At 49.9% G+C, this 25,314-nt stretch overlaps 2 protein-coding genes across 2 annotated transcripts in view; one reads left to right on the top strand and one right to left on the bottom strand.

Annotated features, from left to right (window-relative positions):
* Positions 1 to 21,197, bottom strand: part of LOC138764261 (rho guanine nucleotide exchange factor 1-like) — a 78,371-nt gene extending 57,174 nt beyond the window's left edge. Inside the window, 2 exon segments of the mRNA XM_069939931.1 lie at positions 19,155 to 19,281; positions 21,134 to 21,197. The gene's annotated coding sequence lies outside the window, so the exon portion shown is untranslated.
* On the top strand, positions 13,438 to 24,496 carry LOC138764262 (B-cell antigen receptor complex-associated protein alpha chain-like). The gene is made up of 5 exons (XM_069939932.1): positions 13,438 to 14,332; positions 18,263 to 18,514; positions 20,067 to 20,185; positions 21,533 to 21,595; positions 22,453 to 24,496. Exons 1-5 carry the CDS (start codon positions 14,203 to 14,205, stop codon positions 22,564 to 22,566), a joined length of 678 nt encoding a protein of 225 aa, XP_069796033.1. The 5' UTR covers positions 13,438 to 14,202; the 3' UTR covers positions 22,567 to 24,496.
* Positions 24,497 to 25,314: the final 818 nt, after the last annotated feature.

Raw genomic sequence — 25,314 nt, 5'->3', positions numbered from 1 at the left:
CTCGGCCAAGTCCCACTGATCTGCACCCAGTTCATAGCCCTACATCCATGCACCTGTCCAAATTCTTCTTAAATGTTCAAATTGATCTCTTTTCAGGGTAATTGTCTATTTAAATTTGTTTCTGGGTATATTAATTGGGATAATGGAGGGGGGGACAAGGTGGGGGGTGTGGGTAGAATTCGACTCAACGGTGAAGTTTGTACTTAATTGGAAAATGTAGTTTTTATTATCATGGATTGTTGACACTGTATGAAAAATTATAAATATTCAAAAAAAAGTTTAAATTGAGCCCACATTCACCCTCTCAGTCTGTGCCACACCCCCACCACTCTCTGCGTGAAGTTCCCCCGAAACTTTTCCCCTTTCACCCTTACCTACATCTTCTGGTTCTTGTCTCACTCAAGGTTAGCCCAGTCCTGTTACAGCGCCAGTCATCTGGGTTCAGATCCCGCACTGCCTGTAAGGAGTTTGCACGTTCTCCCTGTGTCTCTGAGGGCTCCAGATTCTACCCACCCTTCCAAACTAATGGGGGATTATAGGTTAACTGGGCAGAACGGACTTAAATTGCCAGAATCAGATGCTACTGTGCAGTAAATAAAATTTTAAAATTTAAATTAAATCTCAGTGGGGAAAAACCTGCTTGTATTTATACTCTCTCTCCCCTTCATCATCTTAAATACCTCGATTAAATCTCACCTCGTTTTTCTATGCTCCAGGGAATAAAATCCGAACCTGTTTAACCTTTCCCTGTAACTCGGTTCCTGAAGTCCGGGCAACATCCTAGTAAATCTTCTCTGCCCTCTTTCTATTTTATTGAGATCTTTCCTGTGGTTCAGTGACGAAAACTGCACACAATTCTCCAAATTTGGCCTCATTGATGTCTGATACAACTTTACCATCCCAGCTCCTGGACTCAATACTCTGATTTATGAAGGCCAATGTGCCAAAAACACTTGTATTGACTCAATCTGCTGGTGATGCCACTTTCATGTCGGGTCTGACCTCTGTCTCTGTGCCTTTTACCCTCAGCGCTATGGGGTGCAGAGACCCTGTCCATTTTCCCCTGCTCTGAACCTTGCCCCAACCACACTCTGCACCAGGGAGTTTCACAAGTTCTTTGAGTGAAGAGTCCCTCCTCCAATGCCAGATTTAATGGAAGGGAGGAACAGAGAGATCTTGGGGTGCACAGATCCCTCGAGGTTGCTGCTCAAGATGACAAGGTGGTTAAGATGCCCAACACAAGAAAGTCTCCAGATGCTGATATTGTAGTAAACACACTGAACTGCTGAAGAAAGTCAACAGGTCTCTCAGGAGGCAACAATGTATATTTTGTAAGACAAGCAGCATGGAAATCCCCAAATTTTCCCATGGCTTGTGAAGCTAACCTGCTGGATGTAAATTAAATTACAACCCACCCAGAAGGGTTTGCTTTCAAATTGGCATCAGGTTTCCCTCAATAAAGTTAATATCATGGAAACATGAGCTATCTCAGACAAGCATTAGGATTTGATTCTTAAATGAGTTAAGAATTCTTCACTACGTGTAAAGGTTAAAACCTCCTGTTTTTGATTCTTAGTTAATTTTGTGCCTGTCTCTTTAATAAAAAGTATTGTTTGTAGTGTTACAATAGTGATTATAACGTGATATGTCGTAATATCCGCGCAGACTAAGATCTTGCATCTCATTCTTCGACAAACCATGAAGAAGACATGAGCTCAAGATAAATTGCTTTGAATTCGCCTTATTTTGTCTTATTTCTTCTTTTATATATTTTTAAAGTTGAATATCATTATATCTTTAAATATAGCCAAATGCTTTGTTTATTCATTGTTATGGAAATCTTAATGCAAAGTTCTGCAAAATGTTTATCCGTTTTATTAACGAATTAAAGCTGCATCTACAAAGTTTGGTTTATTGGATTAATAAGATAGTAATTTGGAATATCGTCCTCACATTTCTTTGAAGATGACACGTTTTGAAATAAGGAAATACTAGAACCTGGAAAATGTCATCTTCACTAGGTGCTTGACCTTTTCTTATGTAGTTCAAGGTTGTACATTGGACTTACATGTCTAAAGACATATTATCCCGTATATTTCCTGATCTAAATCCTTGATGTAACAGAGGTAATGGGGAAACAACCTTGATACACATGCTCTGGTCTTGATGAGCTCTTATTGGAGGGAGATTTTTCATGTTTTGTCAATAATATTCCATGTTCATCTTGAACCTAATCCTTTTACTGCTTTGTCTGGAGTGTTGGATAATATTAGATGTTTCCTTTAGTGGGTGAATCCAGGACAAGAGGACACAGCCTTAGAATTAGAAGGGACCCATTTAAAACAGAGCTGAGGAGAAATTTCTTTAGCCAGAGGGTCATGGATTTGTGGAATTCGTACAGCCATGGAGGCCCGACCATCGGGGTAGTTTAAAGGGGAGATTGATAGGTATCTAATTAGTCAGGGGATCTAGAGGAAAGGCCAGAACTTGGAACTAGATGTGAGAATGGTTTAGCTCAGGGTGGATTTGCAGAGTAGACCCAATGGGCTGAACGGCCCACATTTGTTCCTTTATCTTGTGATATGAACAAGCGATTTTCTTCATCTGAATGTCAAGTCGTTAACTCTTATGGCACGAAGAGAGATCCTACTGAGATGGAAAGATCCGGTTACATCCACCAGAATTCAGTGGTCACACCATATCTGGCCTTCATCTAGAAACGATCGGTGTCCGTGTTGTTCTCTAACACTAATGTTCATACAATTTGGAGACCTTTTACGGACTATTTTCGTGCTCATAAATCTGTCTGTGTTGGTCATTGAACGTATTTATTTACGTCCACGTTTTTCCCTTCAGGTTGTAAGGTTTTATCGATACAGCGGAACTAAACCACCTTTAATTTTACATTAAAACATCTCAGGTTTGGAGGAGTCACGTGATGGAGTAGTGGCCGGACGGTGAACTCCAGCCCTCTCCAGAAAAGTCGGGAAAAACAAGAGAAAACACAAAGGCACAGAAATAAAAGTTACAGAAAAGTGAGTATAAAGGTGGAAAGAAGATGGCGACAAAAAAAGAAAAATCGAAAGCAACGGTAAGAAGAGAGGAAGAGAAGACAAAGGAGGAAAAAGGTGAAGGCCTTACCTGTCCGAAGAGGCCCGCTGCGGAGAGAGAAACCCGCTCCCTCAGGTCGGTAAATAATGGACTACAAAAATGGCTCGCAGAGCCGAATAAAAGTGCGCAACCGCGCATGCGCGATACTTCGCCCATGCGCGATGCGAATGAAAAAAAACACACCGACGGGAGGGGGGACCAGCTGGGGAGTCGATCTCCACAGCCGGCAACGACAGCTGCAGAACACCTGCAGCAAGAAGAGACCACAGAAGACAATAGAAACAAGAAAGAAGAGGAGGAAAGGGCAACAAAGAAACAACAGATGGCCAACCCAGAGGAAGAAGAAGAGGAAGAGTATGGTGAAATAGAAGAAGAAAAGAAAGGCAAGGTAAAGGATATACTTGCTCTTATTAAAGGATACATGGAGTCATTTAAAGAATGGCAAACACAGGAATTTAAGGATTTAAGAAAAAGAATAAACAACACAGAAGAGAAAATAAATAAAATGGAGATGACCTTAACAGAAATGGGAAAGAAAATGGACAAGATGGAAGAGCGGGCAGTAGCAGCAGAAATGGAGGTAGAAGACTTAAAAAAGAAATTGGAGAAATCTAATAAAAAAACTAAAGAGACACAAGAACTACTAGCTCAAAAAATAGATACAATGGAAAACCATAACAGAAGAAATAACATAAAGATAGTGGGCCTTAAGGAAGATGAAGAAGGCAAGAATATGAGGGAGTTTATAAAAGAGTGGATCCCTAAGACCCTAGGATGTCCAGAACTACAGCATGAAATGGAAATAGAAAGGGCACATAGAGTATTGGCCTCTAAACCACAACCACAACAAAAACCAAGATCTATTGTAGTAAAATTCCTAAGATATACTACAAGAGAAAAGGTACTGGAGAAGACAATGGAAAAAGTAAGAGAGGGCAACAAACCACTGGAGTATAAAGGGCAAAAAATCTTCATTTATCCAGATATAAGTTTTGAACTCCTAAAGAAGAGAAAAGAGTTCAATACAGCAAAGGCGATTTTATGGAAGAAAGGGTATAAATTTATACTAAAGCATCCAGCGGTATTGAAAATATTTATTCCAGGACAACAAAACAGACTATTCTCGGATCCAGAAGAAGCACGAAAATTTGCAGAACAATTACAAAAATAGACTGAGGGAGGAAGACGGGTAATGAGAGCAAAAATGATCACGATTGATATGTATGTGGGTAAAGACAAAAATAGACTGAGGGATGAAGACGGGTAATGAGAGTAAAAATGATCACGATTGATATGTATGCGGGTAAAGAGGTATAAGAGTGAATAGAGACAATGAGCATACATGAATGTATCTGTACTTAGAGGAAAATATAGATAGTATAGACAAGAATTAATAAGGGAAGGTAATGGAATAGAGAGAATAAGGAGGGAATTAAAAGAGTGACCTTTGTGACATATGAAAAGTGAAATCTTTTCTGGGGGAGGCGGGGTGGGGGGAAATAGCGGTCACTGCAAAATCAGTTGACGCTTGCGAGTGGATTCGCAAATCCAAATGGAGAGGGGAGATGTGGTTGTCCGACAAGGGATAAAGGACAACTCAGGAGGTGAAGGGGAGATTGGGGATAAATAAGATAGAAATAGGAGAATAAGGAAAATGTTGGATGTTGTAGGAATGTTGTCTGGTAAAGAGTTGAAAATAAGAAAACAGAAATGGAAAAGGAGGAAAGGTAATGATGGAAAAACGGAAAGAGAAGATAAACAAAATATAAAAGGGCTACGCTGAACTATATGTCTTTAAATATTAATGGAATACATAACCAAATTAAAAGGAAGAAACTACCAAATTTAAATGAATAAATGTATTCCATTAGAAAAAATAACATATTGGTTAAGAAATAATATTGAAATATCCGAACAAGTATAGGAGCCTTACATTAAATACAATAGCGAAAACCTACCGGGGACAAACATTAACTAAGTTGATGGAAGGAGAAGGAAAGAAAAGAATGGACTCAGTAGAATTTCTGGTGTAATTTTGTTGAATGACAATATTGTCTGACTGGCTTAATGCAACCTAGATTGTATACCTAAAATGGATGAGGGGGGGGGGGGGGTGGGGGGGTGGTTTGGGAGGAAAGGGGGGGGGGAGAAAAAGTCACTGTATATGTGTGAAAAAGAAATAGTGTATATCATGGCTAATGTGATTTATGGTGTGAAAAAAAAAAAAAAAATCTCAGGTTTTATTCGGGGGGGATTGGAGTGCTTTGTTTTTTTGATGTCATTTCGATAATGTTGTATGGAGAGGGGGAATATCGCCAATGTTTTATTTTTGCAAATGTACTTTTATGTTTGCTCACCCTATGTTCTCCACACAATATGTTCCTCTTCTGTAAAACTCTTTAAAAAGATCAAAAGAGACCGAGACCCACACACGGTAACAGGCCCTTACAGCCCACAAGCCCATGCTGCCCAATTACACCTGATTAATCTCCAACCCCTGGTACGTTTGAATGGCGGGAGAAAACCAGAGTCCCCGGGGAAAACCCAAACAGAGAAGGGGAGAACTTGCAAACTCCTCACAAGACAGCGCGGGATTCAAACACTGGTCCTGATCGCTGGGGCTGTAATGGCGCTACACCAACCCTTTTAGGCCTGAGCCCTTTTCCAAAGTTGTGAGCATCAAGCAGGCGGGTGCCAAAATGAAGAGGTGGTGAGGGAGGGCAGGAAGAGCACAGATCAACAGGCCCTAGTTGGACATGGATCAGGGGGGTAGGAGAGGAAAGGTGAGAATTGAACGAGGGAGGTTCTATGAACGCAGAACTGGAGGAAAGAAGACAAAGGGGTAGGGAACGAGAGAAACGGGAAGAGGTAGGAGGCCCAATAAAAGCCAGAGAAGTTAGTTAATGAGGTGACCAGAACTGTAAAGGTTCACATGACCTCACAGCCCTTGAACTCAATCTCCCTGACCCCCTGAAGACCAGTATCCCACAGGCCTCCTGAACGACCCCAGCAACCTGCACGTAGACCTTGAGAGACAACACCCACAAGCGATGGTCGGCTGGTTACTAATCTGAGGAACTGAGACACTCACAGGCCTGAAATAGAGATTCTATTTGAGGCTGGTCCCAGCGCACCTCCATTATGGCGCCTCCCACGCACTGCACCACAACGCTGCCTCTGCCCATCACATCTCCATGACCCAGTCCCAAACTCTCTTCCAACCCTCCTCCCTTTCCTCAACCCACCTCTCATCTCCAAACACCCCCTCATCAGAGCCGAGAGTGAACCAACACCATCACAAGGAGACAAGTAGATGACACACCCACTCTCATCCAGTCACACGCACAGTGACACCCAGTCGCAAATACACATATCAATGCATTTTCTCCAGCACATTTATCCAACCCTCCCTCCACTCCGTCCCATCACACACTCCCAGGGTCAGACACAGAGTGAAGCTCCCTCAACACCATCCCATCACACACTCCCGGGGTCAGACACAGAGTGAACTCCCTCCGCACCGTCCCATCACACACTCCCGGGGTCAGACACAGAGTGAAGCTCCCACTGCACTGTCCCATCAGATGAAATGTGCTCCTTCAAACAAATGTGATGACCTCCGAAGGCAATAGCGAAATGTTGGGTTGAAGGACCCATTTGCTCTATGACCCTCGAAAGGATAGTGCACTCTGGATATCAGTACTATCCATCAGACCCCAATAGAAGTACCCTCAAGGTACTAGTGAAGAGCAGGCAGACGTCTGTATTAAAGACGGGGTGGGGGGAGAGGGAAGGAAGAATGGGGAAAGGGTCCAGGCCAACAAAGGGTGTTAATTGGATATGAAGAGAGGAAAGGAGAGAATTGATTTTGGCTGAGTGAAAGGAGAGAGTGGGAAAGTGGGGGTGGGGGGAGGGATGAAGAGGTAGGAGAGGGGGAGGTAACGGAAACCCAGAGCTGGGGGGGGGGTTAACGGAAACCCAGAGCTGGGGGGGGGGGTTAACGGAAACCCAGAGCTGGGGGGGGGGGTTAACGGAAACCCAGAGCTGGGGGGGGGTTAACGGAAACCCAGAGCTGGGGGGGAGGTTAACGGAAACCCAGAGCTGGGAGGGGAGGTAATGGAAACCCAGAGCTGGGGGGGGTTAACGGAAACCCAGAGCTGGGGGGGAGGTTAACGGAAACCCAGAGCTGGGAGGGGAGGTATTGGAAACCCAGAGCTGGGGGGGGGTTAAAGGAAACCCAGAGCTGTGGGGGCCGTGTTCTGGACATCCCCCTCCCATCCTATAGTCTTTAGTCTGACGCCTTCCTGTTCTTTGCTCTGTCAGGCCCAAAACCGTTACCTCCTGCAGAGGATACCTGAGTTCCTGCACCTTTTCACAAGATGGGGAAGGCCAACATGGCCTGTTTCCGCTCTGTAAATGGTTATATGGTTATATGTTGGAGCAGAAGTCGGCCCATCGAGTCTGCTCCGCCGTTCTCATTATGAGCTGATCCACCCTCCCACTCAGCCCCACTCCCCATAACCCTTAATGCCCTAACTGACCTGTCCATCTCTGCCTTAAATACACCCATCGACCTCACTTCCCCGGCCGCCTGTGGCGACAGGTTCCACAGACTCGCGACCCTCTGGCTGAGGGTGTCCCCTCTTTTCCCAGACTGCCTGACCACAGGGAACCTCCTTGCCATATCAACTCCATCCAAGCCTTTCAGGATCCAAAATGCCCCTCATGAGGTCCCCCCTCATCCTTCTGGACCCCGACGAGTTCAGTCCAAGAGCCAACAATCGTTCCTCATGAACTAACCCACATCCCGGTAAATCCTCCCCAACACTAGCATCTTTTCCCAAATAAGGCTCTCAAAACTGTTCCCAGTCTCCATTCAAGGCCTCACCAGGGCCATATTGAGTCTCAAAGTCACATCCCTGCTCTTGTACCCTCTCCCTCTTTGCCTTCTTCACCACCGACCCAACCTGGAGGTTAACCATCAGGGTCTCCTACACAAGGACTTCCAAGTCCCTTTGCACCTCTGAATTTTGAATTTGTGTGTTTTTACTGCAATCACAGGGTCTGCAGACGTTGGAGTTTCACAGCTCTGTCTTGCAGCCTGCCTCACAGATCAGAAAACCCCAAACAAGCAGAGTTTTATCAACCACTTTCCGGTTCACTGACAAACCTCCCACTTCCTGTTTGTTTTTGAGCCTGGGCCTGACAAGAGAGCTCAGGGCCTCAGTGATGTTATTCAGACCTGAGGCTTGGGGGCAGGGAGGGTAGCAGCCCCACATTACCCCCTCCACTGCGGGGAAGGAGATCCCCACTCTCTGCTGAGCCCTCTGCTGTGACCCCCCTTCCCATTTCCTTCCAAGTAGTTCTCTGACCATTTTCTCTCTCTCTCCCTTCATCCTACTCTCACCTTCTATCGCTTTGCCTCAACTCCTCTCTCCCTTTCCCATTCCTTCTCTCTCATTTCCTCTCCCTCTCTCCTTCCCTCTCCCCCTCTCTCCCTTTCCCACTCTCCTCTCTCCCTCTGTCCCACTCCCTCTCTCTCCTGCTTTCCCATCTCTCCCTCTTTCCCATTCCCCCTCTCCTTCTTTCTCACTCTCTGCTTCCCACTCCCTCTCTCCCTCTTTCCCCTTCTCTCTTTCCCTTTCCCACTCCCCCTCTCTCTCACTTCTTCCCACTCCCTCTCACTCTCCCTTTCCCCCCCACCCCCCCTCTGGACCGTGGTAGAAATCCGAACCCCCCAGAGGAAACCCACGGAGTCCATGGGGAGTATGTGCAAACTCCTCACAAACAGCACCAGTCTGGAAGCTGGGTGTCTGGGGCTGACCACTATGCCTGCTTCAATGTGAAACCAGCTTATTGTGCGCCACACAGCACCTCGTGCAGACACTGCCAAGTTCTCACTCCCTGCAGACACCGACTGCCACTTTGTAAGGAACAAAACACAGCCACAAGAATGCACAGCAACCTGAACGCAGATGATAAATTCGAGAAACATTCACCGCCAGCAGACAACAAAGTGGTGTAACACAGAACATTACAATCCAGGCCCTTTGGCCCACACTGCTGTGCTGACCAATCTAAATCTTCTCAACAATCTCACCCTTCCCTCCCCACATCCACAACCCTCTATTTCCCTTCCATCCATGTTCCTGTCTAAGAGAGTTTCAAATGTCCATATTGTACCAGCCTCCACTCCCACCCCCAGTAATGCATTCCAGGCCCTCACCGCTCTCTGTGTCTCAACTAAACTTCCCTCCCCTCACAGTGTACACACGTCCTCTGGTGTTTGTTACTGTTGTCCGAGGAAAAAAATGGTGACCGTCCACCCGATCTAAGCTCCTCCACCCTCTCTCCTCCCCCTTCCCCCTCTCTCCTACCCCCTCCCCTCTCCCTTCCCTCCTCCTCATCCCTCCCCTCTCCCCTCAAGGTCTATAAAACCTCCTCTGCTCTGAAAACAGATCCAGGTTTCCCAGCCTGGATCTGGGAGACAAGTAGGGTGGCAGCAGTGGGAGTTTCTGGACCCCCACTCTGTCAATGGGAAACTTTAAGGAGGTGGGTGGAGAGGCAATGAAAAAAGCGGAAGGGAGAGGGGAAGCCAGCCCCCCCTATTCCCACATCAGCTCTCCACAATTCCCTCTCCCCCTCCATCCGTCCCCCAGGGGCACCAGTTGTTGGCCGTGGGAGAAATCCACATTTTGATACAGTCAGATATACAAAATCCCAAACCACAAGCAGGTATGGTATGCGAAACGTGTCCCAACACAGCAAGGGCAGGTGGAGCTTCTGCAGAGCCCCCCCTCTTCTGCCTGTCCCGGTACTCGCTCTCTCCCTCCCCCTCTCCCCTCCTTCCATTTCTCTACCTCTCCTTCCTTTAATCCCTCTCCCTCCTTCCTTCCCCACCTCCCTTCTTTCTCAACCTCTCCCTCCTTACCTCGCTCTAGCTCCCTCCCTCTCCACCACTCCCTCCACCTCTACTTCCCTCTCCTCACCTCTAGCTCCTTCCCTCCCTCATTCCACCTCTCATTTCTTTGCTCCATCCTATTTCATTCACTTTTCTCTCTCTACATTCTCTTTCTCCCTCCTCTCTCATCCAGAGGCTCCTTCGCTCTCCCTCGTACTCCCTCTCCGTGCCCTCTATCTCAACACACATACACATCCAGACTGCCATATACACAGAAACAGAAACACACATGCACCCACACACAAAGATGAACCTACACACGCGAACACAAGCGCATTCACCCTTGCTGAACAACATACATGCAAAGTCAGGCATAGAAGCACACAGATGCACAGGCAGGCGTGCGCACACACACGCACACACACACACATCTGCAGACAGAGGGAACTTCCCCCACACTCCTAGAGAGTTGCAACAGCTGAACCCTCCTCAGCTAAACCAGACATGACCGGGGGGTGGTGGGACGGGAGACTGCTCCAACCTCGTGGATTTCTCAGTTGCACCATTTTGCACTTGTATATCATGGTTTTGTACAGGGTAGCTCGCCCACTGTACAAAGAGGTCAGATAACCATCACAGTCCGGAAATGCACAGCAGTACACTGGGATGACTTGCAGAGATGCGTCAGGGTGGAGGTGGGGTGAGACAGTTGGTGTGACCTTATCATATATGTGTGTGTGTGTGTGTGTGTGTGTGTGTGCGTGTGTATACATATGTGTGTCCTGCGTGCGAGGGCCCTGTGCACATGTTTAGTTCATGTGTGATCATGTTCATCTAGTCACATATGCAAAAGTGCTCACCCTGTCCTACGTGTGTGTGTACATGCCCTGTCCGCATGCGAGTGTGTGTATCCTTTTGACACATTTGCCTGAATGTGCTTGTCTGTGTGAGCGTGCACGTGTGCCCTGTTTGGATGCGTACATTGTGTTCATGTGTGTGCCCTGTTGCTATATGTGCATGTGTCCTGTTCGTTTGTTCTCACATGCCCTGTTCATGTGTGTATGAGTGGGTGTATCCTGTGCATGCCCTGTTTATGTGGGTTTGCATGTTCATGTGCACATTTGTGTATGTGTATGAAACAGGCAGAGACCCATCCCCCACTGAGAATCAGAGTATGTGGGAAGATGTCTCCCTGACCCTATCTCTGGGAAGTGGATCAAGGGGGAAACAGTCGCAGTCTGATGGAGACTGATGAATAACACACAGTAGATGTGTACCCTTCATGTACACAAACTACAGTACTGACACACTGTACACACAATTCACATGCTGTACACAGAGTGCATACATGTACACATGGTACACACACACATTTACTCACAAAGTACACATTTTTACACACAGCACATACATTTACATGCACTGTACACATGCTGTACACACCCAGTACACATGCTGTACACACTCAGTACACATGCTGTCCACACCCAGTACACATGCTGTCCACACCCAGTACACAGGTACATTTGCTGTACATACATGTACACACAGTACACATGTTTACACATAGTACACAGACGAACACACATTTACAGTACACACACTTACACAGCACACACACTTACACACAGCACAGATGTACACACAGTACAAACTTACAGCACATACATTTACACACAGCACAAACTTACATACATAGCACACACCTACACAGCACACACAAACAGCCCACTTACACACAGCACACAAATTTAAACACATAGCACACACACACACTTACACACAGTTACACAGTACACACACTTACACAGCACACACATTTACACACACTTACACAGCACACACATTTACACACACAGTACACACACACTTACACAGCACACACATTTACACACACATTACACACTTACACAGCACACACATTTACACACACGTTACACACACTTACACAGCACACATTTACACACAGTACACAAACTTACAGCACACACATTTACACACACAAACTTACACACATAGCACACACACAAACAGCACACAAATTTAAACACATAGCACACACATTCACACAGCACACACACTTACACACAGTACATATATAGCACACACACTTACACACAGTTCACACATTTACACAATATACATTCACACAGCGCACACACTGACACACAGTACACACTGTACACATTTACACACAGTGCACACACTTACACACATTTACACTCAGTACACACAGATACACGCAAAGTACACACTTAAACACAGCACACAAATTTACAGACACATACACGCAAAATACACACTTACACAGCACACACTTAAATACAATACACACTGCACACATGTACGCATACAGTACACATTTGCACAGCACACACACTTCTTCACAGAATACATGTACACCTCGAACAGACTGTCCAGACCCGCATCCCCACCCATGGACACTGAGTGTCTGCTCCGCTCCCCCTCCCCCCCTCCCCCCCTTCAATTTCTTTCCCACCCAACCCTAACCCTCACCCCGACCCTGACCTTAACCCTAACCCTCACCCCGACCCCGACCCCAACCCTGACCCTTCTCCCCACTCCACAACCCCCGGTCCCGCCGCCCCTGGTCCCGACCTGCTGCCTCGGCTCGGATCCGCGACGTTCACACAGGAAACAGCTTCCCCTTCCGCGCGGTCATGTGGGGCCGGGCCGGGTCACGTGAGGACGACGCTTCCCAGCATGCCCCGCGCTCCTTCTATCTCTCTCCTTTCCTCTATCTTCCTCCCTCCATCTCCCTTCCTCTATCTCCCCTCTATCTCCCTTCCTCCCTCCCATCTCCTTCCCTCCCTCCATCTCCCTCCTTCCCTCCCCTCTGCCCTCCCTCTCTCACCTCCCTTCCTCTCCTCTTCTCCACCCATCCCCTCCCTCAAGACCCACACTTCCTCCATATTGTCACATTCACACACTCTCTCCCTCTGCACCATCCCGTAACACACTCCCTCCCTCCGCACCGTCACCTCACACACTCCCTCCCTCCGTACCGTCCCCTCATACACTCCCTCCCTCTGCATCATCGCCTCACACACTCCCTCCCTCTGCATCATCGCCTCACACACTCCCTCTGTACCGTCCCATCACACACTCCCGAGGTCAAACACAAGAGTGAAGCTCCCTCCACACCATCCCGTCACACACTCCCGGGGTTGGACACAGAGTGAAGCTCCCTCCACACCATCTCGTCACAAGCTCCCAGGGTCAGACACAGAGTGAAGCTCCCTCCGCACCATCCCATCACACATACCTGGGGTCGGACGCAGAATGAAGTTTTGGCTGCATTTCAGCCCTGACGCTTCTGATATTGGGAAACCCAGTACGGTGGGGTGGGGGGGGGGGGGGGGGGTGGCAGGGAATGGTCGGCTGAGACCTGTCCTGATTGGTCTGGTTCTGGGTGGTCCTGGCCTAGATGCCAATCCACGGGTCCAGGCAAACAGGCAGTTGAGGGTTCAGCCAGGCTGACTGCTTGCTCCTCTTCTGAGGGGACCTACCATACCTGAGAGCTTACAGCTACCTTGGAGGGTGTTAGGGAATGGTGGTGGGACCACAAGGGATCGATGGTTGTTATGGACAAAGATATTCTCATTTGGCATGATGTAATGTGCATTGTTGGACTGGTAATGTAGACGTAACCGAACTCTTTGATGAAAAAAAATCATTAAAAATAGTTAAACAGAATGAATCTCCCTCTGCACCATCCCCTCACACACTTCCTCCCTCCGCACCGTCCCGTCACACACTCCCTCCCTCTGCACCGTCACCTCACACACTCTCTCCCTCCGCACCGTCCCCTCACACACTTCCTGCCTCTGCACCATCCCTTCTAGAGGTGGTGAGGGAGAAATTTGGGCGGTGAGTGTGGTGATATGTAATTACACCACTAGGTCACCCGGGGTCATCCCGGTGACCTTGTATTTAAAGCAGTCTAGCTTTCCAGGTTTGTCTTCCAGAGAGACAAGACCTCTTAGTGTACATATTAGTTTATTAAAGCTGTCTTATACTCATACTGCTGGTGTGGTTATTGTCAGTACAGTGAGTTCTGTTCCACTCCATCAAGTAAGTTGTCAAGACATCTGGTGAGGAACTGCACCCCTCCCTCCCTTCAGCCTTCACCCCCTTAGGGACACAGATGAAGTAAACATCCTGCCAACATGTCCCCTGGGTGTCAGCACCCCTGCCAGACTGAAAGCCACGCTACCCGTGATCGGACCACTCGTGCTCCCGTCTCCGAGATGATGTCTGCCATTCGACTGCTTCTGCTGTCTGCCGCCTTGATTCTCGGTGAGTGTTGGAGGGATGAGTTTGAGGGTAATGGGAGGGTAGGTATCGACGTCAGCATTCCTATCTCTTAGCTTGGAGCAGCTCAGGAAAGAGCCTGAGATGATGATCTGTTTACTGTCATACACAGGGTAAAATGCACCTTCAACATCACCATTCCGACTTGTTCCAGCCAAATAGGTCGTTTGACAAACCAAAAACAACCATACAACAGTTCTGATCCCCATTTTACAGGAGGATGTGGGAACTGTAGAGAGGGGGGCAGAGGAGATTCACCAGGATGTTGCCTGGTTTGGAGAATGTGTCTTGTGAAGAAGGATGAGAGGAGACTTGATGGAGGTCGACAAGATTCTGAGAGGTGGAGACAGTCAGCACCTATTTTCCAGGGCAGGATCAGCAAACACCAGGGGACATGTGTACAAGGTGAGGGGAGGGAAGTTTAGGGGAGACACAGAGCGATGGGGGCCTGGAATGTGTTACTGGGGGTTGGGGTGGAGGCTGGAACATTGGCAGTGTTTAAGAGATTCATAGAGGAACATGGATAGAAGGGAAATAGAGGGTTGTGGGAGTGGGGGAGGGGAGGGGGAGATAGTGGAGTATATTTATACAATGCTGTGCTGACCCATGTAACCTTCTCCACAACTATCTCCCCCTCCCCTCCCCCACACTCACAACCCTCTATTTCCCTTCCATCCATGTGCCTGTCTAAGAGGCTTTTAAATGTACCAGCCTCCCCCACCCCCTGTAACACATTCCAGGCCCATAAACTTCCCTCCCCTCACCTTGAACACATCTCCTCTGGCATTTGCTACTTTCTCCCTGGGAAACAGGCGCTGGCCGTCCACCCGCTCTATGCCTCAAGTTTCCTCTCTTCCTTCGCTCCAGAGAGAAAAGTCCCAACTCTGTGAACCTTGCCACAATAAGACATGTTCTCCAATCCAGGCAACATCCTGGTAAATCTCCTCTGCCCCACTCTCCACAGCTTCCACATTCTGCCTGTAATGAGGCGACCAGAACTGAACACAATACTCCACGTGTGTTCTCACCAGAGTTTTACGGAGCTGCCACTTGACCTCTCAACTCTTGAGCCCAATGCCCCTGGACAAATGAAGGCCCATAGGCCTTCTTCACCAACTTGTGAACTTGTGCCCCAAGGTCCCTCCACACTGTTGAGACGTGCTGTAGATTTGAGACCATTGTAATCTTACATGCTGTGGTGCAGCGAGCAGACACAAAACATAGAAAAGACTACTGCAGGCTTTAGTCCACTTAAACTCTGTTGTACACCAGTAGTAGCTCTCCATGTGACTGGCCTGGGAGGGGCCAGCTCATCTATAGACAGCTTGGTTGATTGACAGCCGGCAGGTGGAGTCAGCCTCCCAGATGGTCTACCTGCAGGTGCAGAGATCGCCCCCTGCAGTAGGTTGGTGGGCATGTGGACCAGAGCTGTGGTTGTACCACCACACGTCCCTCTCTGTCTGTTGCATGTGGGAATTATATCTGCACCATGCTACAGGCAAGTCCCCGATTTACGATGGTCCAGCTTACGGATTTTCACAGTCACAATGGTTCAAATGCGTACTTTTGATTTTGAGTTCCGATGTGTCCCCGTGCTTGTGATATGCGACACTACTTTCGTGATTCTGGTCGATGACAGCATGGCGCGAGAGTATCGTACAACACAGTCTCTGGGCTGACCCCCCACGCTCACAGTTGCTGTATTCAACACTCAATATGGAATTATAAAATGGTAAGAGCGGTATTCTTTATCAACTTACAATGGATGTGCCAGAATGGAACCCCATCGTGCGTCAGGGACTACCCGTAGAAATCTCCAGCACAGTTCAGGCCCTTTGGCCCACCGTGCTGTGCTGATCCAATAACCTGCTCCAAGAACTACGTAGAATTTCCCTGCTGAATAACCCTTCATTTTCCTTAGCTCCATGTACCTGTCTATTGGTGTCTGGAAAGACCCGATTGTCCCTGTCTCCACCACGTTACTGGCAGAGCATTCAATAACTGTAATGGTGACCCCCAAGTTCCTTGGAGTTTACTTCACCAGTGACCTATCGTGGATACTCAACATCTCCTCACTTGTCAGAAAGGTGCAACAGCCACTGCACTTCCTGCAAAGACTGAGTCGGGCAAGGCTACAGCCCACCATCATGTCAACCTTCTACAGGAGCTCTATCGAGCGCAACCTGGCCGGCTGCATCACAGTGCGGGGACGGTTGCTGCAGAGAAATGGATCGAAGATCAATCCACAGGACCATAAGGGTGGAACAGAGGACCACTGGGATCTCCCTCCACCCACCATCGATGTGATCTACTGGGATATTGGCTGGAGAGCATCTTCCAGCTGCTCCCATCGGGGAAGAGATCCAGGAGGATCAGAGCCAGCACCACCAGGCTGAGGAACAACTTCTTCCCACGGGCAGCGAGAACTCTGAACGCTGAACGCCCAAAGGAACCGCTCACCCTAACCCTCCGAGACCCTCATTTGTATGGAACATTTATGTATCCACATGGATACTTGTCCTGCATGTGTATTGTTTGTTCGTAGGTGTGTTGTGTCTGGTTGTGTGTCTGCCTGTTTTGCCCCGAGGACTGGAGAACACTGTTTCGTCGGGTTGTTCTCGTATATTCAAATAACAATAAACTTGACTTGATCATTTCAGCCCCGGGGAAAAAGCCTCTGGCCATCTGCAGATTTTCATGTTCCACCTCGGTTCAAGAACAGGTCCTTTCCAGCAGCTATCAGGCACTTGAGTCCACTCTCCATGCTACCCTGACCATGCAGCCCTGGACACCCCCCCCCCCCCAACCCCCAGGATCTGACTACACTCCCGAAACCTCACCTTTCTTCCACCTACTGCAACCGTTTCTCTTTCTCTCTCTCCTAAACATATTCTCTCTCTTCCTGCCTTGAAACATTGTGGTTAGGTAATTTACATGATTATTAATCTATGTGACTGGAGGTAGGGGTCTGGGCACATCGTCCTTAGCAGTAGGACAATAAACTGTTGGACGTGTTCAGATCCAGATGGTCGGTGAAAAGGTGGGGGGGGGGGGGGGGGGGTTTAGACAGGCTACAGTTTACAGGGATGAGGAGAGGATTGATTAATCATTCCACACACTCTGACCCTCTGTGAGGGTAGATCTCACTTACACGCGCACTCACACATGTACACTTGCACACACACTCACCGACTTGTACACCTTCACACTGACAACCACACACACAAATACATGTACACACTCACTTGCAAGCATACTCACTGACACAAACACACAATCACACACAAACACATACATAAAAACACATACAGACATACAAGACCCACATACAAACAAAAACACACATACAAGAGCAGCTATACATACACGCGTGCGTACACACACATACACACACACCCTGCGCACACACATATATATATACACACACACACACACACACACACACACACACACACACACACACATCCTTTTTCATCGCCCCCTTCCTCCTCTGCCCCTCTCTCTGCCTACACCAACCCCCCCTCCCTTTGCCCTTTCCCGGCCCTCAGGGCGAGGCAGGAATATAGCTCTCAGCATCCTGCCGCACCACAGCCGGTAGGGACTGCCTGCTGATAGACTTCCAGTCCTGGCCATGTCCATGAGAAGAGGACCAGAGCCAAGGTGAAGGAGAGTGGGGGCTCTCTGTAGGGTTGTACCCTCACCCTCCAAAGGGATGTCCCTGGGTTCAGGTGTGGATATCCATCCAGTATCTGTCATGCATCCTCTCCCCCTCAACCTTGTGTGGCCAGGGGTCTCTATGACTCCCACCCTGCTATCAGCACGATCTCACCCTCACCCCTGGACCCTTCCCCCACACCATCCCCCCACCTCCGGCTCATTCCCTGCCCCTGCCTCAACTTTGGCTTGTTCCTGTAGGGCAAGGCCTGGAGGTACCAGCTCCATCTGTCCGAGTGGAGCTTGGGACAGGGCTGAGGCTGCCGTGTGCACTGGGGTCTGGACGGGACCACACCTGGGAGAGGCGGCTGTACAATGGGACGTCCTGGGAGCCGGTCCCATCACAGGATGGAAAGCTGACCCTGGACAGGGTGTGGCTCACGGACCTGGGCATCTACCGCTGCCGCAGCCCCCACAACCAGACCTCCTGTGAGATCGGCCTGCGCGTCTACAGTGAGTGGGGGTGGAGGAGGGGGAAAAGGGGGCGAGGGGAGAGGAGGGGGAGAGGGAGGGGGATTGAGGAAAGGGGACACACTCTTGATCCATAAGGACATAGAACCACCACAGTGCAGCACATAATCAGGCCCATCTTGTCTATGCTGATCTTTAATTATGCGAACAGCACAGTAACAGGCCCTTGCGGTCTGCGAGCCCGTTCTGCCCAATTACACCTACACCCCCAGTATGTTTTGAACCGTGGGAGGAAACCGGAGCCCCCGGGCAATACCCCATGCAGACACAGGGAGAATGTGCAAATTCCCCACAGACAGCATGGGATTCAAACCCCAGACCCAATCGCTGGTGCTGTAAACAGCGTTATGCTAACCGCTGCACTAAATGTGCTGTCTCTAACAGTGCATTTCGAGTAACACTAGACAAGGTTCGCTTCCTGAAAGAAATTGGGGATTATGACTGACAACTTCAAGCTGAACACTAGGATAATTTCAGATTTGCTGCATCACGTAGGAAGTTGGAGAAACATTAAATTAACTTGGATTGAATTAAGCCTGTGTAATCGGATCATGACACTGACACATGGTGTTAGTTTAACTGACCCAAAAATGTTTTGCCACTGATTTTCGTTTGTACTCACCATCTGATGCCTCTCGTGTCAGTGTCCAACTGACAATTGGCCGGCGTTGATGGATTCCAATTGCCCTGATACTGCTTTTCCACGGTCGCAATGTCCTGGTGAAACCTTTCCCCGTGTTCATTACTGACTGCACCAGGATCGGCAGGGAAAGAGTCCAAGTGCAAATGCAGAGAATGAATTTTCAGTGACAATGGTTTTGTCTGCTTGAAGTCGACTTAAAATATGACAGGAAATCACAAAAAAGATTACATCTCAAAAATGGTACATGATAGGAGCATTTTAAAGTGATGTTCATGACCATGTAGAATCAGAAGTAGGTCCATCTGCCTTGCCGTCTAATCATGAGCTGATCCATCCTCCCTCTCACCCCTGCCTTCTCCCCGTAACCCTGGATCCCCATAAAATACACCCAAAAGTGTTCAGGAAGTAAAATCTTCGTTGTCCAGTGTAAGTGGTAAATTCTGCCCGCACCACAGGGAAAAGAATCCCTTGGTTCAGAGGTCAGAGTTCAGATTTATTGTCAGGGTTCAGACGTGACATCACGTACAACCCTGAGATTCTTTTCCTTATGAGCTAAGCAGAATTACCACTTATTGGTAGTGTACACAATGTACACATGTAAACAGGTAAAGAAATGTAAACAAACTGACTGCACAATACAGAGAGGAATCAATCAATAAAGTGCACGAGTCCTGAAACAAGTCCCTGGTTGAGAGTTTGATGGTGGTGCGAGTCTTGTGGCACCTGCACCTACACTTCTTTCCTGATGGCAGCAGTGAGAACAGAGCGTGTGCTGGGTGGTGTGGGTCCTTGATGATCGCCACTGCTCTCCGATAGCAGGAATGTACGTGATGTCATGTACATATGCTGACAATAAATTTGAATGTCATTTCACCACCTCTCCCTCTCCAGGGGTCCAGTCCTCCCACCTCTTCAACCTGAAGGAATCGGAGAAGGACTTCATCCTGATCGTGGAGGGGATCCTCCTTTTGTCCTGTGTGGTCCTACCTGGGACGGTGCTCCTGCGGCAGGTGGGGGAGCGGGGGGCTCGGGGCAGCAACAAGCCGACCCACTGCCGTTCTTCTCATTTACTGATTGGCAGGGGCGGTGGGGGGGGGGGGTTGGTGAACTCACAGCCGACCTGTTGGCTGGGGGAGGCACTGAGGAGGGAGAGGAGAGACTCATCGTAGGTGACAGCAGAATTGGGAGGAGAAGTGGCAGATGGAACAGGCCACAGTGTTGGATCAACCCTTGGCCTGAACTAGTTGGGATTTAGAAGAATGGGGTAGGGGTGGGGTGGCGGAGGTCCTGAACTCACTGAAACATTTCGAATGTTGAAAGGCGTGGACAGAGTCCATGTAGAAAGGTTGTTCCCCTCGGTGGGAGAGTCCAGGACAAGAGGGCACAACTTCAGGATTGAAGGGCGTTCACTCAGAACTGAGATGCGGAGGAATTTCTTCAGCCACAGGGCGGTGAATCTGTGGAATTTGTTGCCACCGGAGGTTATGGAGGCTGGGTCATTGGAGATTGATAGGTTCTTGATTAGCCAAGGTATCAAAGGTTATGGGGAGATGGACGGGCTGTGGAGCTGAGTGGGGGAATGGATCAGCTCATGATTAAATGGCAGGGCAGACTTGGTGGGCTGAATGGCCTTTTTCTGCTCCAATGTCTTTTGATTTTATAAGCTTCCTCCCCCCTCAATCTCCCCCACACCCACAACCCTCTATTTCCCTTCCATCTGTGTTCCTGTCCAAGAGTCTTTTAAATGTCCCTATTGTACCAGCCTCCACCCCTCCCCCATCAATGCATTCCAGGCCCCCGCCACTCTCTGTGTCTCCCCTAAACTGTCCCTCCCCTCACCTTGTACACATGCCCTCTGGTGTTTGCTACTCTCTCCCCGCCCGTCCACCCTGTCCATGCCTTTCTCTATGCCTCTCGTCCTTCTTCGCTCCAGAGAGTAAAGTCCCAGCTCTGCGAACCTTGCCTTGTGAGACACGATCTCCAATCCAGGTGACATCCTGGTGAATCTCCTCTGCCCCCTCTTCACAGCTTCCACATCCTTCCTGGGTGAAGTGACGCACTTTGGAAGGTTGAACATGCTCAGCCACAGGATTCTTAACAGTGTGGATGGTCAGAGAGATCTGGGGGTCCAAATTAATCAATCTCTCAAGGTCGCCACCCAGGTTGACAGGGGACTTAAGAAGACTGCACGCTGGGCTTCATTAGTTGGGGGATTGAGTTCAGGTGTTGAGAGGTCATGTGGCAGCTTTACAAATCTCTGGTGAGACCGCACGTGGAGTATTGTGTTCAGTTCTGGTCGCCTCATTACAGGAAGATGTGGAGTTCATGGATTATCTGTAAATATCTCCTTCATGCAGAAATCACAAAGAAGTCTCCGTGAGAAGATTCAGCAATACAAGGAGAATGAGAACCTGTACCAGGTACATCACCTTCCTACCCCAAATGTCTGAATTTTATCAACTCGGCCCCCACCCGCATCTCCTCCATTACCCTGACGCGGCCCCCTCCGATCCCCATGCACAACAAGAACAGGATTCCTCTTGTCCTCACTTCCCATCCCACAAGCCTCCACATCCAACATGTTGTCCTCTGCCATCGTTCTTCTGCTCTCCCTCCCTCCCTCTTCCCCTACTCTCTCTGTCCCCATCTCGTCCCTCTATTCATTTCTCTCTCTCCCTTTCTTTTCCTCTTTCTCCTCTTCCACTGCCTGACTCCCACCCTCTCTCCACTGCAGCTCCCTCACGCTTCCCCCTCTTGCCCCTGGCTCCCACTCCTCCCACCTCCTCCTATTATCTCTCCTCCTCCCTCAATTACCTCCCCTCTTCCTCTTTTGATTGTTCTGTCCCCTCTGTCTCTCCCTCCTACTCTCCACCCTCCTTCATCCCCTATTCCATCATCCCCTTTCCCTCCGTTCCCTCCCTCCCTCTCCCTGTCTATCTCTCCCTCCCTCACTCCCTGTTCCACTATCCCCTCTCTCTCTGTTACAACCTTGTTCCCTCTCTCTTTCTCAACCTCTCCCTTTCCCTCCCTCTCCCTGTTCTGCCCTCCCTCCCTCTCTATGCCAACCTCATTCTCTCTCTCTCACCCTGTCCCTCGCTACCCCTCACACCTCCCTCACTCCCTCTCTATTCAACTTGTCCACATCTCCCTCCCTCTCCCTGTCCCTCATTCCCTCTCCTGTTCAACCCCCCTCACTCACCCCCTCACTCACCCCCTCACTCTTTCCCAATCTCTCTCCCTCACGCTGTGACCTTTTCTGCTGCTCCCTCCCACGCAGGGCCTGAATCAGGAAGACCAGGCAACGTACGAGGACATCACCCGCGGTCAGCAGAGCATGTACGAGGACGTGGCCAACTTCCGGTACAGCAGCATCGACTTGGAGAAGCCGTGAGCGCCAGGAGGAACCTTCCGCAGAAACTAGCCGCTTGCTCGCTATCCCTCACCAGCAGGGGGCGTTGGGGTCCCCATGGCACAGAGATGCTCCTGCACCAACAGGGAGTGACTCCATCCCGTCAGTACATCACTACCCTCACCAACAGGAGGGGCTCTCCCTCCCCATAATGCAGTGATGCTCCCTCACCAACAGGAGGCACTCCCTCCCCAAAGCGCTATGACTACCTTCACCAGCAGGGGGGACTCCCTCCCTACGGTGCAAGAGGCAATCCTCACGAGCAGGGAACACTCCCTCACCACAGTGATGCTCCCTTACCAGTTGCACTCTCACCAGTAGGGGGCAGAACCTCCACACATCGCAGTGTCTACACTCACCAGCAGGGGGCACTCCCTCCACACGAAGCAGTGACTAAACCAACAGGAAGCTCCCCCTCCCCATGGTGTAGTGATGCTCCTTCACCAGCAGGGGGCACTCCATCCATACAATGCAGTGATGTTCCCTCACCAGTAGGGGGCAGCCTCTCCCCATAGTGCAGTGATGCTCCTTCACCAGCAGGGGGAAGTCCCGCCCTATAGTGCAGTAATAATCCTTCACCAGCAGAGGGCATTCCCTCCCTACAGTGCAGTGATGTCCCCTCACCAGCAGGGGACAGTACCTTCCCACACTTGGTAGGACGGTGCGGAGGGAGCTTCACTCTGTGTCTGACCCTGGGAGTGTGTGACAGGACGGTGCGGGGGGAGCTTCACTCTGTGTCTGACCCTGGGAGTGTGTGACAGGACGGTGCGGGGGGAGCTTCACTCTGTGTCTGACCCTGGGAGTGTGTGACAGGACGGTGCGGGGGGAGCTTCACTCTGTGTCTGACCCTGGGAGTGTGTGACAGGACGGTGAGGAGGGAGCTTCACTCTGTGTCTGACCCTGGGAGTGTGTGACAGGACGGTGAGGAGGGAGCTTCACTCTGTGTCTGACCCTGGGAGTGTGTGACAGGACGGTGAGGAGGGAGCTTCACTCTGTGTCTGACCCTGGGAGTGTGTGACAGGACGGTGCGGAGGGAGCTTCACTCTGTGTCTGACCCTGGGAGTGTGTGACAGGACGGTGCGGGGGGAGCTTCACTCTGTGTCTGACCCTGGGAGTGTGTGACAGGACGGTGCGGGGGGAGCTTCACTCTGTGTCTGACCCTGGGAGTGTGTGACAGGACGGTGAGGAGGGAGCTTCACTCTGTGTCTGACCCTGGGAGTGTGTGACAGGACGGTGAGGAGGGAGCTTCACTCTGTGTCTGACCCTGGGAGTGTGTGATAGGTCGGTGAGGAGGGAGCTTCACTCTGTGTCTGACCCCGGGATTCATTTTTGAAGGGTGTTTCAGCTTTCGATGAGCACGTGAACCCATCGAGCCCCCGTACCCAGGGGTTTTGCCCTACAGCTCCTGACCTCTGTTGGATTTGCAGCGTGATGCCTTCTGCAGTGAAACATCTGGCCCCGAAAACGCTGCGTGCATCCTCCACTGGCATTCGGAAGGTCCCAGAGGACAGAGCTTCCGGAATATGCTGTTCCCTTCACTGCATCTGGGCTGGCACGGGGCATCGTGGCTCATGCAGGCGCCAGCGATCGGGACGTGGGTTCGAATCCCGGGCTGTCTGTTAGGAGTTTGCACCTTCTCCCACTGTCTGCTTGAGTTTTCCCCGGGGGCTCCAGTTTCCTCTCACCGTTAGAAACGTGCCGGGGGTGTAGTTAATCGGGTGTGATTGGGTAGCACAGGCTTATGGGGCTGAAGGGCCTGTCACCGTGATGTAGGTCTACATTAAAAATGTGAAAAAAATTTTAAATCTCAAAGCTGATTAAGGCATTACGCATCCCACTCCCCCAAGCCTGGGAGACCCTTTCACCTCCTTCTCCACCTGTGACTGAGCCAATAAACGTAGCTTTGCCGCTGTGTGAGGTTGTCAAGTGACTGTGTCGATTTCAGCACATCTGGGGCAGTCAGTGGCCCCCTCCCCTCGCCGTCGGTGTTTGGGGAACGGATGGGGTGGGGGAGGGTTGTGTGAGGCCAGTCCATCCCAATGGATGCCCTATTCGGACCTCTCCCCTCTGACGGACCCCCACTCCTAACCACCCCAGTCTCCACTTCCATCTCCCCATAATCCAGCTGGACTCTCACTTCCACGGTTCAGGCTGTGCTTTGCCAACACTCGTCGAACACACTGCAGTCTCCCTCATCCCCATTGGCCTCACATTTATAAACAACACCACCTATATACACGTGTAATAGCCAATATTGTGTAAAAGTCAACTCCCTATTTTCAGCCCCGACCACCAGACCGTCCCGTCTCCCGACGCCCTGACCACTCTCCCAACTGGCCCCCGTCCGAGCTACCGACGCTTCAACCGCCCACCCGTCTCAACTCCCGACCACCCCCCCGTTCAAGTTCCTGACGCTCCGACTGGGCGGCCGATGGATCAAACAGGAGTCCGTGCGCCTGCAGAGGCCACGGGAAGAGAATTCACGGCCACTCGGAACCTCTCTCCTGCTTCCCTTTCTCCGACTGTCTGGGCCAGCGGGCGACACTTATGGCGACTCCTTGTCTGCCTTCCCCATAGACCAAAGGCCATGTTGTGTAATATTACATTCGTTTTATTACATGGTGGTAAAGTTCTTACCCCCCCCCCCCCCCGGGTGGGATTGGTAAATGCCGGGTAAGTGTATTTTCCGGTTGCTTGAGACACTAATTCAATGCTCGACTTATACACCTG

This window comes from Narcine bancroftii, chromosome 5 (genome assembly GCF_036971445.1).
Source record: "Narcine bancroftii isolate sNarBan1 chromosome 5, sNarBan1.hap1, whole genome shotgun sequence".
NCBI classification, from domain to species: domain Eukaryota; kingdom Metazoa; phylum Chordata; class Chondrichthyes; order Torpediniformes; family Narcinidae; genus Narcine; species Narcine bancroftii.
Note: the sequence above shows the minus strand (reverse complement) of the source record. Positions and strands in the feature narration are given on the sequence as shown.

Coding starts and splice junctions, on each gene's coding strand:
- LOC138764262 (XM_069939932.1), top strand. CDS start 14,203: ATGTCCCCTGGGTGTCAGCACCCCTGCCAGACTGAAAGCCACGCTACC. Junction 18,515..20,066: donor GATCGGCCTGCGCGTCTACA/GTGAGTGGGGGT, acceptor CTCCCTCTCCAG/GGGTCCAGTCCTCCCACCTC. Junction 20,186..21,532: donor GGACGGTGCTCCTGCGGCAG/GTGGGGGAGCGG, acceptor TCCTTCATGCAG/AAATCACAAAGAAGTCTCCG.